General features: G+C 44.2%; 1 protein-coding gene and 1 pseudogene across 7 annotated transcripts in view; both read right to left on the bottom strand.

Annotated features, from left to right (window-relative positions):
• TMCC1 (transmembrane and coiled-coil domain family 1) overlaps nucleotides 1–15,138 on the bottom strand; it is a 147,962-nt gene that overhangs the window by 32,034 nt on the left and 100,790 nt on the right. Inside the window, exon 1 of one of the 7 annotated variants that reach the window (XM_058679052.1) lies at nucleotides 11,904–12,048. The exons of the other annotated variants lie outside the window; for them this stretch is intronic. Within the exon in view, the coding sequence (XP_058535035.1) occupies nucleotides 11,904–11,930 (27 nt within the window). The 5' untranslated portion in view covers nucleotides 11,931–12,048. Of the gene's footprint in view, nucleotides 1–11,903; nucleotides 12,049–15,138 lie in introns of those variants that run through there. 7 annotated transcript variants of the gene reach the window in all.
• LOC131482903 (elongin-C-like) lies at nucleotides 1,392–2,083 on the bottom strand (annotated as a pseudogene).

Genomic DNA, 15,138 nt, shown 5'->3' with positions numbered 1-15,138 from the left:
TGATGACCATCTAATACAGTCCAATGCGGTCCCGTCCGGGAGCCTGCAGCAGGGGTAATTTCTGTGCTTGGAGCTGAGTCCTGGGGCTGGGGAGTGCCGGCCTGTGCACTGCTGGGAAGTCACTGGAAACCACACATCTCACCTCTCCAGGTCAGACTGACAATGGCGTGGCAATAGGCTGTTTGTCTTGGGGTAAAGAGTAGGTTGAATGGTTTCACCTGAATAAATATTTGTTATTTAAATTCTGCACTGCTAGCATCAACACTAGTTTGTTTGCTTAATTCTGTTAATTCTGTTTATTAGCACTTTCAATACCTTCTTTTTTTTTTAGACAGTGCAGTTTTATTCAATCAAAGAGAAATGAAGTGCTGACACATGCTACCATGTGAACAAACCCTGAAAGCATTATACAGAATGAGAATAAGCCAGACACAAAAGGTCACACATTTGTATGAAATGTCCTGAGTGACAAATTTATTCAGGCAGAAAGCACCTTCGGGCCTTTCCGGGTTGAGGATGTGGACTGGGCTAGAGGGAAGAGGGAAACCTGAGGAGGGGTGGCAGGTTTTATTTTGGGGTAAGAAAACTGTTTTGACCTTCCCTGTGTAACAGTTGTACAACTCTATGATCCGTAAGTAAGCAAGTCCTATTAAGTCACACGAGTCAGGGCTCAGAGGCCTTTAGACAGGCGCTCACTGGAGCCAATGCGCTACAGCCCACTCCCAAATGGTGCCTAATTTTAAGCCTGTTCTTAAAATCTTCGGGTGTTCTGATCGGTGCTCTCTCGTGGCCTTGGGATGTGGGACGAGGCTTGGGCGAATTTCTGTCATATGTGGTTCTGCCTCTGGCTTAAAAAAAAAAAAAAAGTCTGTATTTTTCTGTCCCATCAGTAGCAGCCCCATTGTTTATAAAGTTCACATTCTATCTAACAAAGGATGTGTTGATTTAGTTTTCGTTCCTTTTACAGTAGGAAATGGACTTCACACTTCACTGTTTCTGCTTTCCAAGTACGGCTGAGTTTTCACAATCATCTTGGCCTTTCTCGTACTGATATTTGCAGGTTTCTCAAGAAAGTTTTTGTTGTTGTTTAAAGATTTATTTATTTTTATTGCCAAGTCAGATATACAGAGAGGAGAGACAGAGAGGATGATCTTCCGTCCAATGATTCACTCCCCAAGTGGCTGCAATGGCTGGAGCTGAGCCAATCTGGAGCCGGGAACCTGGAACCTCTTCCGGGTCTCCCACGCGGGTGCAGGGTCCCAAGACCTTGGGCCGTCCTCGACTGCTTTCCCAGGCTACTAGCAGGGAGCTGGAAGGGAAGCGGGACTGCCAGGACATGAACTGGCACCCATATGGGATCTTGGCATGTGCAAGACAAGGACTTGAGCTGCTAGGCTATCGCACTGGGCCCTATTACAATTTATTTAGCAACCTAGGAAAGCTTGCAGCCATCAGCAGTTCCAATGTGATTGCAGGTCTAACTGGGAACTCTGGAATCTGAGTGGAGCTCTTAGTGTAGAAAAACTTGTAGGTAAAAGACATGCACTCTAGGTCCGGTGCGGTAGCCTAGTGGCTAAAGCCCTTGCCTTGCATGCGTCAGGATCCCATATGGGTGCCGGTTCATATCTTGGCTGCTCCACTTCCCATCCAGCTCCCTGCTTGTGGCCTGGGAAAGCAGTCGAGGATGGCCCAAAGCTTTGGGACCCTGCACCCGCGTGGGAGACCTGGGGGAAGCTCCTGGCTCTTGGCTTTGGATCGACACAACCTCCAGCCATTGTGGCCACTTGGGGAGTGAACCAGCAGGCAGGAAGATCTTTTCCCCATCTTTCTCTCTTTACATCTGACTTTCCAATAAGAAAAATCTTAAAAAAAAAATACATGCATACTTTTGATAGCACATGTGAAGGGAATCTCTCTACAACTGACCTCACTGGTTTTGTTTTTGGCAGCTGGCAAGGGCCACTCACCATGGCTTGAATTGTTCCTGATGTTATTGCATGTTCTTTTTTTTACAGGAAATCAACTCAACACAGATGGCATCAGAGCCTTCACAGCCACCATAGGTTTTTTCCTCTCCCTTCATTATGTTCTTATGATATTCTACTTTGCTTCCATAGAAACTTCAGTTTCTCAGCAGGCCTGCGGTGAGCGCAGCCACTGCGGCCAGTTCCTGCCAACCACTACAGACCATACTCAGGGTCGCCCCCTACCGCTACCCTAGAAAAGATACACACATACATATACAGGATTTATTTACACCGGAGGCAGAGGAAGAGGAAGATCTTCCATCTTCTGGCTCACTCCCCAAGCGACCGCAACAGCCAGAGCCAGAGCTGAGCCGATATGAAACCAGGAGCCAGGAGCCTCTTCCAGGTCTCCCACGTGGGTGCAGGGTCCCAAGGCTTTGGACCGTCCTTGACTGCTTTCCCAGGCCACAAGCAGGGAGCCAGGTGGGAAGTGGGGCCGCCAGGATTAGAATTGGCCCCTATATGGAGTCCTGGTGTGTGCAAGGTGAGGACTTTAGCTGCTAGGCTCTTGTACTGGGCCCGAAAAGACATTTTTTAAAAATAATTTTATATGACACATTTCAAAATATATTAAAGCAGATTTAATTACAAACTCATGGCTGATACAATGTTTCTGTTCCACATTATCTAGAAGCAAATTCCAGACAAAGATGTTTTCCTTAAAAACCAAAGATACTCCCAGAGGCTTTCCTAGATGTTCTTAACAAAACCTCTCCTCAGCTGTCAGATGTCATGAATACCACTTCACTTTTTAGACAAGATGCCAAATGTCCTCCTTCCTTCTCTCTGCCTTTACTATATTCAGTTCAGAAACATGCACCGGGAAAACTGCCAAAGGGTCCCAAGTGACTGTTCTGTTCAAAAATACTCATTTTCTTGATGATGATATCTGATATGATTGCTACGACAAGTTTTCCCCTTCCTCCCCAAAAGTGACAAATGTTTAGAGAAAGAGAAATGTGGAGTCAAATAAAAAAAATAACAAACATGACATGTCAGTGACGGTCTGGAGTCACAGAAACGGTTTTGGAGGCTGGAGTAAGGAGCAGGCGGCAGGTGGCAGGTGTCCGGCCGTGCACTCCACAGGGCCTCCGGCCCCGCCCTCCTCCTGCTGCCAGGTCAGGCACAAAGTTCCTAACTGCACTGACCTCCCACCGGGACTCCTTAAGTGGTAGGTTTTGGGGCAATGTCAGTAGTTCCATGTAAGTACAATGGAACCCCTATAAGCTGGGTGGGGAGGCAGAAAAATGCCAAAGCAAGGAGCTGGAAAGTCATAACAATAAGGCAACAAAGGTCTTTGCTTAGTGCTAGAAAAATGAGGTTTCAGCAATAAGTAAATAAGTAAACAAAAGCACCACCCTTCTTGTCATCCAGGACACTTAAAGAAACTGTATAAGGAACTGAAGAGCATCAAGTGTCATAATGTCACCTCCCACATGCTGGTCTGTAACTTTATAAAGCACCCAGGTGTCCTTGCAAGCCTAAGAACATGATGCTGAATCTAGCATGATGGAGGATATCACAGGGTGGCCAGAGCAAAGGTACTGGCTGACCTTGCTTCTCTCATTAATGCCATTAATGCCTCCACAGCGACCTCGCCCTACCCTAACCACCTCCCACAGGCTCTGCCTCCAAACACCACTAGCGCAAGACCTTGACCATGAAGCTTCCAACACACACACTTTCAGGGGACACAGTGAAATCATGGCAACCAGCTAAAGGATTCAAGGGTGCTACAGGCAACTGTTTCACAAATGCAGACACCCCAAAATCCTGATGGAATACCACCCCCTTGTTCAAGGATGGCCCAGGTAATTTCCAAATGTTACTTATAAAGTAACTGCAGAGGTATACAAAAATTTACTCCATAAATTAAATGGAATAACCAAATATTATTTTTGACATTATGGAACATAATAGAGTAGATTCCAGCCTGAGGTTTATAAAGGTCCAGTTGTGGGGCTGGTGCCATGGCATAGCAGGCTGAGCCTCTACCACCTGAGACCCAGCATCCCACAGGGGCACTACCTTGAGCCTGGCCGCTCCATCTTTGATCTAGCTGCCTAATTTCCCTGTCTGGGAAAGCAATGGAAGATGACCCAAGTCTTTGGGCCCCTGGACCCATGTGGAAGACCCTAAAGAAGCTCTTGACTCTCCAGCCTGGCCCAGCCCCAGCAGCCACTGTGGCTACTTGGGGAGTAAACCAGCAGTTGGAGGACCTCTCTTTGTCTCCTCTCTAACTCTACCTTTCAAACAAACAAACAAACAAACAAACCAAAAAACAAAACCAAGCAAACAAAACAAAACAGCAAAGGGTCAGTTTCAGGATTTCTAAAGGTTAGATGGAAAGCACACACTAATAATAGCTGCGCAGGAATATCAAAACAAAACACTAGATCTTTACAAATACCCAAAGGCTGTTAGTTCTTATGTTTTTAGGGAGTGAGGAGGACAGTATGTGATACAGTAATGAATATTTCCTAAATTGTAGGCTCATGAGGAGATAAGTAAAATCTTTGGTGGGGACCATCATGTTCCAAGTTAGGACACACCTTCAACGGTACAGGAAGAAAACGCAGAAATCACCAATATATAAAGCAAACCACTGGAATGTGCTCCAGCATCTTAATTCAAGTGTCTACACCACTGGAAAACTCTGACTTAAAAGTAACACACAGATAAGCTACATTGTTTTAAGAGCACAATTCACTACAGTAAGGAATTTCATTTATTCTTTCAAACTTGGTTTCCTCTCAGTGTTCTATACTGTAATTATAACTATTTCTTTAAAAAAAAAAGCTTTATTTGGAAGGCAGGGTCATAGGGTTGGGGATTTCAAACGCTAGTTCATTCCCCAACTGGCCACAATGGCCGGGCCTCCCACCAGGCTGCAGGGACCCAGGTACGTGGGCTAGCCTCTGCTGCTTTCTCAAGTTATTAGCAGGGAGCTGGAAGTGTAACAGCCAGCACTGAAACCAGCACTCATTTGGGATGCTGGTGTCACAGGCAGCTGCTTAACCAACCCTGCCACAATGTTGGCCCCAACAACAGTGTTTGTGATATGCTAACATTAGTTAATATTAATAATGCTTCCATCTTGGAATTTTAATTTTAAAGAATGACTGTGTACAGCATCCCAATTCTTGCAATGTATTGTACTGTCACAAGAGCTTTGTCTGATTTAAACTAAGAATCCACTTAGGCAAACCCTCTTTTTGTATCTAAATCATTTTACAAGTTGGAGACTTGTTGGACAACTTAGTCTTAGCATTTTATTTATGTGATGCAGCATCTCATTTGAGCCCCAGATGCTCCACCTTGATTCAGCTCCCTGCTAACTGCCTGGGGGAAGCAATGGAAGTAGCCCAAGTCTTTACCACCTGCACCTGCATGAGACCTGGAAAAAGCTCCAGGCTGCTGGCTTTGCTTTCCAGGGTGCATTAGCAGAGAGCTAGATCAGAAGTGGAGCAGCTGGGACACAAACCAGCAGCCACGGGATGCTGGCAATGCAGAGGCTTAACTGACAATGCCACTGCACTAGTCCCACCCACGCCACACCTCAGCAATTTTTTAAAGATTTAATTTTATGTTCATCTAAGAGCCAGATTTTTACAAAGAGAGGAGAGACACAGAACTCTTCCACTAGTTCACTACCCCTTGATTCACTCCCCAAATGGTCACAACAGCTGGAGCTGAGCTGGTCTGAAGTCAGGAGCCAAGAGCTTCCTCTGGGTCTCCCACGTGGATACAGGGTTCCAAGGACTTGAACCATCCTCTGGCTGCTTTCCCAGGCTATAGGCAGGGAGCTCGACAGGAAATGGAGCAGCCAGGACAAGAACTGGTACTCGTGGGATGCTGGTGCAGCAGGGTGGAGGATTAGCCTCTTAGTCATGACACTGGCCTCAGGTAAATGTTTTTTAAGAACTGCTCTCACTAGAGTCTCAGAGGACTCTAGTGGTTAAAGTCCTCACCCTGCACGCCTGGGATCCCATATGGGTGGTGGTTTGTATCCCAGCTGCTCCACTTCCCTTCCAGCTTCCTGCTTGTGGCCTGGGAAAGCAGTTGAGGATGGCCCAAAGTCTTGGAACCCTGCACTCATGTGAGAGACCTGGAAGAGGCTCCTGGCTCCTGGCTTCTGATCAGCTCAGCTCTGGCCTTAAGGCCAGTTAAGGGGTGAACCAGTGGATGGAAGATCTGTCTCTCTTTATCTCTTTCTCTCTGTAAATCTGACTTTCCAATACAAAAAAAAAAAAAATCTTAAAAAAAAAAGTGGGTGGGCCTATCTTGACAGGTTTGCAAGGCAGCTATTACTCCTCTTTTTTTTTTAATTTTTGATTTTTATCATACAATTCTGTATAGTCTGGGACTTGCATCCCCCCAATTTCTACCCCAATTTTTCCCATATTGTCACAACAGTGCATTTCTTAAGGTATTACTCCACTTTAAATATGAGGAACCTGAGACTTAGCAGAAGTCAAAATTCTTTAAATACATGAGGACTACTAAGAAAGTAAGATACATCTGGACCTCAGGCTTGCTAAATCAAAGTCCACTGTTGTGATGTTAGATGACCATAACACATCTTATCCTGCAGCCAGTATTCTCTCACTGTCCATCAGTGAACAACAGGACGACAGCTCAGTGTGGTGACCCTAAATGCCAAACGTTACCTGAATGTGAAGGATGCTGACTCTGCAGTGTGTCTGCAGGTACACCAGCAAGTACTTAGACAAGAAGGAATGGGACAACATGAAGTCTCAGAAATCTGTACCCCAGATCTTAAGAATTCCAAGAAACCTATTTGTTCAGTAATGTTTGACTTTTCATCTATGCTTAGTTTCATTCATTCAAATTAAAGTACATAAGAATCATGTATTATTTAAGAAATGTTCAGCACATGTCCATGGTATATTTCTCATACATCTAGTAAAAATTTTTAGCAAAAATGATACTCATGAATGCTATTTAAAACTGTGCATCGTGGGCCTGGCACGTAGCCTAGTGGCTAAAGTCCTTGCCTTACATGCACTGGAATCCCATATGGGCGCAGGTTCTAATCCCAGTAGCTGCTTCTCATCCAGCTCTCTGCTTGTGGCCTGGGAAAGCAGTCGAGGACGGCCCAGGGCCTTGGGACCCTGCACCCGTGTGCAAGGCCCGTAGGAGGCTCCAGGCTTCTGGCTCCTGGCTTCAGATCAACTCAGCTCTAGCTGCTGTGGCCGCTTGGGGAGTGAACAGCTGACTGGGGATCTTCCTGTCTTCCCCCCTCTGTATATCTGACTTTCCAATAAAAAATAAATCTTTGAAAAAAACTGTGCATCATGTGCTAATGCCCATTTCACTACCACATTTTAAATCTCAATTTATTGGTGGGTCTAGAGATTAACCTTATAATGAAATATGCTTGGGGGCAGGTTTTGTAATTAGCCTTAATGCAATCTAGAGCCCTGTCCCCATGGTGGAGATGTGCACTGTGACTAAGTCTGACCCACAAGTGCTTGGTCAGTGACAACCAACAGGTTTCTGCCTTCCTCCAATCCTGCTTTCACAACTGAGTCAAAGTCACTGACTAGTTCTTCAGACTTGCTCACCCTCTGAGGTATCAAAGAAGCAGGTGGCCCGCACCTGGCTTCATTCTTCATACTTTGGCTCCAAAACTCAGAGGTAATCTGGCATACAACTAATTCAGTGGAGAATCACAATAGGTACACATCATGAAAGTAATTTACCACAACTATCTACTGGGAAAAACATTTACATAAGCAGGCAGGGGGCCAGTGCTGTGGCATAGCAAGTAATGGGAGTACTGGCTGCTCTACTTCCAGTTCAGCTCACTGCTAAGGAGTCTGGGAAAGCAATGGAGGATGATCCAAGGGCCCGAGGCCCTGAGTCCACGTGAGAGATCCAGAAGTGCCTGCTCTAGCCTGGCTCAACACAGCCTTTTGGGGAGTCAGCCAGCATATAAATTAACTCTCTGCCTCTCCTCTCTAGTTTCATCTTTCAAACAAATAAAATCTTAAAAAAATAAGCAGGCAAAACTGCATTGTTTCATTAAATAACCTTTGTATATCTAGTAAAATATAATAAACTGTGTGATAAATCTAAATGAAATGAGAAAAAATGTAAAGGTAGCATTAATAAAGGTAATAAAAGTTCTATCTTCCGCTGTTCTCTCAAATTTATGACCCGGTTCTTCAAAAATGAAAACTGAGCTTCTAGAAACTACAAAAATTACCTGAAGATGTACTTATGGCAAACTTCTTCCACTCCGTTCTCTTCCCATTTTGTTCTCATGTAGTAATAATCCTTGAGTCTCTAACTTGTAAAATTTGTTTGATAACTTCTTTCTCTTTCTTCTATTTCTAATAGCTATTGTGTGAGAATTATCTCACAATATTTCATCTTTCTTGACATCTTCGCTTGTGATACCTTTTGACAAAATAAATAAATGAAATCTTTGCTTCTAGCTTCCTGAAGCCCCACCTGATAACCACATGAAACAAAGGAGGAGGGGCTGGCACTGTGGCTAGGTGGGTTAAGCTGCCATCTACAGTGCCATGTTCCATATGCGTGCCACTTTGAGTCTTGATTGCTCCAGTTTTGATCCAGCTCTCTGCTAATGAACCTGGGAAAGCAGTGGCAGATGGTCCAAGTACTTGGGCTGGCCCCTGTACCATGTGGGAGTCCGGACAGAAGCTTTAGGCTCCTGGCTTCAGCCTGGCACAGCCCTGGCCATTGTGAGTATCTGGAGAGTAGCCAGCAGAGGGAATCTCTCTCCTTGAGCCTCTCCTTTCTAATTCTGCCTTTCAAACAAACAAATAAATAAATAGTGGAGCTGGCATGGTGTGGTGGTATTGCATCTTAATCCTCTGCTTGTGCTGCTGGCATCCCATAAGGGCAGCAGTTTGTGTCCAGGCTATTCTACTTCCCATCCAGCTCGCATCTTATGACTTTGGAAGGCAGTGGAAGATGGCTCATGCCTTTGGGCCCCACACCCACGTGGGAGACCTGGAAGAAGCTCCTGATTCCTAGCCCTGGAATGACTCACTTCTGGCTCTTCTGCCCATTTGGGGAATGAACCAGTGGATGGAAGCTCTTTCTTTCTGTGTTTCCTTTTCTTTGTAAATCTGCCTTTCAAGTAAAAATAAATATTTTAACTTGGGCATTATAGCGAGTTCTTCCCACTTAAAATTGCAAACACCAACTGAAATATGTTAAAATATATTGTAATATATCTTGGTGATCTTCTGTAGGTATAATGATGATGTAAATGTTTAATAGATTTATTTATTTTTATTGGAAAGGCAGATTTACAGAGAGAAACAAAGACATAGGCAAAGATCTTCCATCCACTGGTTCACTCTTCAAGTGGCTGCAATGACCAGAGTTGAGCTCATCTGAAGCCAGGAACTTATTCCAGCTCTCCCATATGGATGCAGGGTCCCAGGGCTTTGGGCAAACCCTCTGCTACCTTCCCAGGTCATACATAGAAATGTGGACGGGAAGTGGAACATTTGGGACACAAGCTGGTGCCCATATGGGCTGCTGGCACTTAGAGGTGGAGGATTGGCCAGTTGAGCCAATGCACCGACCCCAAAAGGATCCTCAGTTGAACCCAGCCCAAAAGGCTGACTTAGAATTGTAAGCAACTGGCCTGGGTGTGGGGTGGTGTGAGGTGTGGTTGTCTTCTTGGAACTGTACCTATCAGATGCATGGAGTCTATTCTCTTTATATGAATAAAAACTAGTATACAGGATAATATTCTCACATATTATAAAATTACACTTCAGTATTTTCACAAATAATGTATTTGGACAAAGGAAAAACTAAGCAACTAAAATAGTTGTTTTGAGGTGTTAAATTTTGTGTGCACTCTACTACATGTCTGAGATGCAAATTCCTATCATTCTCCCCTTTTCTTTCAGAAGTTTACCATTTGAAGATAGTAACAGCCCAATGTAGATAACACTTATTGGAAAGGTACAGTATCTGTATAGGTAAAGTAATCATACATATATACTCTAAATGGCCACAGTAAATTCTGGACATGTATATAGAAAACTTCAGCAAAGCTGATAATTATCAGGAATTATCTTAGATGTTTGCTGTATATAAGAGTACATGCATAACTTTAACATGAACATACAAATGGGATGTGTTGCAGGGCTACTGAAAAAGAGAATGGAAAATTATCAATCTTTAGAACCTGTCAATACTGCAAATATTATCATTTTACATAGATATATGAAGGAATTTAACAAATAGTGTGCCCTGTAGCATCTCATTTTTATATTTTTAAATAAACTCTTCTCCTCTTATGATTTAATGTGATCACTGGATAAGATAAAATCAACCAAAAATGTTTCAAGTAAGTTCTTCCCTCCTCCACCTACTGTCAACAATTTGGTAAGATTCGGTTGTACACCAGGGTGCTTGAGTGTGAACCTGGCCCCAGCTTCCTGCTAGGGCAGAGCCCAGGACCCAACGACTGCATTACTACCCCCCGCCCAGGGAGAGCTAGATTGGATTTGTGGGTTTCTAGCTTCAGCCTCCAGTCCAGACCACTGCAAGTAATTGGGGAACAAACCAGCAGAGGTGAGCACTTTGTCTCTGAATACATTAAAAACAAACGAACAAACAAAATCAAAAAACCAACACTGAGTAATGGAGAAAGAAGAGTTAACTTTCAGCTTACTGTGAGTCTCCGCCCCCTACGTTTAGAGCTCTCCTATGAATTCTTCCCTTTGGATCACCTCACTCAACTATCTTTATTAAGAATGCTAGTCCTAGGTAAGTAAACTGACCTTTCATAACCTCAGAATAAACAGAGATGTGCCAGAGTCTTGAATTCAAGATAACAGAACAAACAGCAAGGGAGATACAGACTAAAGGAACAATCTGTTAACAAAGCTGGCATTTAAGGCCATAAAGGCATAAGAGGGTAATTCAGCTCAAACTTCAGAGGGAAAATCTACTTGGATCTTAACTGTAATTGCTTACCAGAAAATGATATCAATATTTATTTATTAAAAATTCAGCAAGCTAATTTGGTTTATCATTTACCTTAGAAAACTTATAAATTATGAAATTTTATAAAATCAACAAAAATCACAGTAACATCAAACTACAGTGTGGGTTTTCTATTCAAGACGATGGATGTAATATGGAAGTTGTGTTTCTTAAAGCTAAACTCCTATCTACTTTTACCTCAAGCACCTGTTTTGCTATTAGGAAACACAGATTTGGCACTGAGAAATTTAACATTGAGTGTAATAGTTTATAATTCATAAAATCATCAAGTCCTTGGGAAAAATACTTTGAAAACAAGTAGCTGAGTGTTAAGACCCGTCTTTAATGTGAGAAATATTTCAAATGGCTTTAACCCAAATTCCTATTTGTTATGCATGCCTGGCATCTTCCAGTTTAACCCAAGCTTTTTTCAAGCTGCCAGAGGGAAATGAAAACTCCCTTATTCACAGAGGGAAAGGGCTCATTTTTCTGGTAACCAGTTAGTCTGAGCAAGTGAGGACGACATTTGGCCATGCACTGAGGCAGTTCACTACACGGGAGTCCACACAGCCCAGATGGTTGAGCCCGCACAGCTGTCACAGAGCACTCCGCATTCTGCCCGAACCCCTCGGGTGAGACGAACAGCCAGGACGGAGACACACACACACACACACACACACACACACACAATCTCCTGGTACTGCAGCCGTAAGCACTGCTCCTTGCCTTTACTGCAGAAAAATACGAATCTATAGCTCAGGCCAGTTCCTGTGTCTTTCTATTCTACCAGCCCCCACTTAAAGCTGTAAAACTACAGGAATGAGAGAGATTTAAAAAAAAAAGACAGATACACACACATATACAACATACGGTTTCCGAGGAGAGTGAGGGTTCCATGCTGGCAAGGGAGGAGAAAGAGGAATATGCTGAATATCCTCGGGTTTCTCCCAGATTTGAACATGGTGTACTGTGGCATGAGGTCAGCAGAGACTGACTCCAGCCCTGCGAGGCAGATTCCACCCTTACAAAGCAGTATCACTGTAATATGAAGCAAGAGGACCCAGGGCCTGCTGGCAGCTGCACAGAATGGCTGTTCTAGAAAGTAATGGCAATTCCAAAACAAGAGATCTACACTGTCACACGGGATAATCTTCAGCTCAGTTAAGCAACAAGAATTAAAAATACTGTGAATCTCAAACACAGGCCATAAAAAATACTAAAAGGTTGGAAAGAACTTCTCTCCTTGAACCTGTTTAGTGTCTGGGAGATATGTACAGGAAGTGAAAAATTTAAAGAACCCACTGATTAATTTGTTTTACAGATAACACAGTTTGGACTGAGAGGAGATACAGGGTTGTTAGGCCAGTGTGACCTGGCCGAGGACCCAGAATCTGCTGTGACTTTATTATGAAGCCGAGATAATATTTATAATATTCAGAACAATAAAAATGGCAGAAGAGCAAGTGCGGCAATCAACCTTATTTTTCACACATACATTATTTCCTTTTAGTTCACCAATATTGTACAATTAACTGTAGCCTTAGGAATTTTTTCCCCAAATAAGAGGAAGCCTGAAAAAGAATCCTAAAAGAATCTTATTAGCATCAAGAGAAAACAGAGCCATATAGATATTCCTTCACATTCTGTTCTTTCTCTCACATTAGTAAAGTCCTACCTAGATCAAAGACAATCCAACAGTTTTAGGAGCACACACACACATTTTTCTGGGAGACAGACAGCGTTCCCACTTGCTGGCTCACTCTACAAATGCCTCCATTGGCAGAGGCTAAAGATGGAAGCTGGGAACCTAACAGAAGGTTCCCAAGTGGGTGGCAGAAACCCAGTTACTTGAGCTCTAACTGCTGGTTCCCATGGTCGGTGCTGGCAGGAAGCCGAAGTCGGGCGCCTCAGCCAGGTATCAAATAGGGCACACAGGGGGCGGGAGGCAGGGGAGGAAAAGGGGGAAAACCCTATGCCACCAAAAATGTATATTAGAAAGTAAGAATCAAAAATATATAAAACAAATAAAAAGTATAGGACACAGACATCTTAACTAGCATTTTATCAACAGGATGAAAATCTACTTCCTAACATCTTCATGACAAAATCTGGTCAGAAAACAGCTATAAGCAGAAGAACTGAGGTTAAACAAAAACTGCACAATTGTACTAACAGGAGGGTGAATTTGTTCGAAGTTGGTAGTTCAGTATGAGTACAGTCTGAATGAAGGCCATACTTCAAGCAAATTGAAGATACATTACATGCCACCCCACTGCTTTGAAAAGGTCTTTAAAAGCTCATTATTTATACTTAAAAATTGCAAACATTCAGATATATTACACAAGCATCCATATAAAAAAATCTTTCTCCTTTTCTTTCCTCCCCTCTGGGAGAAGGTCTAGAGCCTGAGTTGGGCTGGGCAGGCTGTGGTCCGTGGGGGCTTGGTTTAGTGGGGAGAGGGAGCCTGCCTGGGGTTACAACTGCACCAGGCAGGCTAGGGTGTGGTAGAGGCTGGATGTGAAACCAGGCAGCCACGGTGGTATCCAGTCCCCAGGGAAGCGGTCTTCGAGCCACATCTTGCAGGCTGGCCAGAGCCACTTGAAGGTCCCTGAGGTCAGATGTACACCGGCAAAGGGGTTGCCAGGCCTACCAAAGCGTCAGTCTGGGAGTGGGCAGGTCAGGGGCCTTAGAGGTGCTAGGCAGGCCTCACCACAGCACATCGAAATGCTGGTCTGGGAGTGGCAAACCAGGAACCTCATGTTAAGGCTCTGGGGCCCTGGGCACCCTACACCCACAGTGGACTACTGAGCTGCCAGAGGCTTGAGGACAGGGTCCTGTTAAGGTTGGGGGATGGAGGATGGCACCGATGGCCTTTGGCAGGCCAGGTCCCTGAGGTATCTTGGACAGGCCACTTCTACTGCACAACACGACGCTATTTTGGCTCTGGCCTGGTCAGGCCCTGGCTATTGTCAGCATTTTGGGAGACAGGAACACCGAACCAGGAATATCTCTAAAAATTAAGTACATTGCAGAAGTGGAGAAGTTTTCAAGTTTTGTTGTTCTTTTGTTTTTAAGCAGTGCTAATGTAAGAAACCAGCTAGATACACCATGGATGAATAGGTGACCATAAAGAGGGTATAGAAAAAGGGTAGAGAAAAAGAAAATAAATGGAGAATTAGTAAGGAAGGATTCTTGATCCCACAGGGTCACAATTTCTCCTTCCACGGCCAGGTCTTCCACGCGGGTGCAGGGCCCCAAGGTTTTGGGCCGTCCTCAACTGCTTTCCCAGGCCACAAGCAGGGAGCTGGATGGGAAGTGGAGCTGCTGGAATTAGAACCAGCGCCCATATGAGATCCTGGCGCGTTCAAGGTGAGGACTTTAGCCACTAGGCCACACCGCCGGGCCCCTGAAGTCCTTTTCTAACACAAGCATCCCATGGTATAAATTCCTCCCCAAGTACTGTCTTAGCTGTACCCACCAAAGTTTGCTCTGACACATTTTCATTTTCTTTCAGCTAAAAATATTTTGTAACTCCACTGGAGACTTAATGAATCTTAGGGGGTGCTGAGTTCACATCAGGGGACATGGGGAGTTGGGGAGGGGCAGGGAATGATCAATTCAATCCTGAATTCGTAGTAGTTAAAAATCTGTTCTTCATTCCAATTCCCATTTTATAATCTATCTTTAAGGGTTTTGCAAACAGACTTTGTGTAACTGGTAGTACAGCTGAAATTCACCGGAATAAATAATGAGAAAAGTTTTTTCTTCATCTTAAAGATTTATTTTTATTGTCAAGTCTGATTACAGAGAGGAGGAGAGACAGAGATCATCTTCCATCCGATGATTCATTCCCCAAGTGGCCACAGCGGACAGAGCTTTGCTGACCAGAAGCCAGGAGCCAGGAGCTTCTTTCAGGTCTCCCACACGGGTACAGGGTCCAAGGCTTTGGATCATACTCCACCACTTTCCCAGGCCACAAGCAGGGAGCTGGATGAAAAATGGAGCTGCCGGGATTAGAACTGGCGCCCAGATGGGATCCCAGCGCGTTCAAGGTGAGGACTTTAAGTCGCTAGGCCACGGCGCCTGGTTCAAGTTTTTGCATCAT

The sequence above is a fragment of the Ochotona princeps genome, chromosome 21 (assembly GCF_030435755.1).
Source record: "Ochotona princeps isolate mOchPri1 chromosome 21, mOchPri1.hap1, whole genome shotgun sequence".
Lineage (NCBI taxonomy): Eukaryota > Metazoa > Chordata > Mammalia > Lagomorpha > Ochotonidae > Ochotona > Ochotona princeps.
The sequence above is the reverse complement of the archived record's forward strand: the minus strand, read 5'-3'. Positions and strand labels throughout refer to the sequence as shown.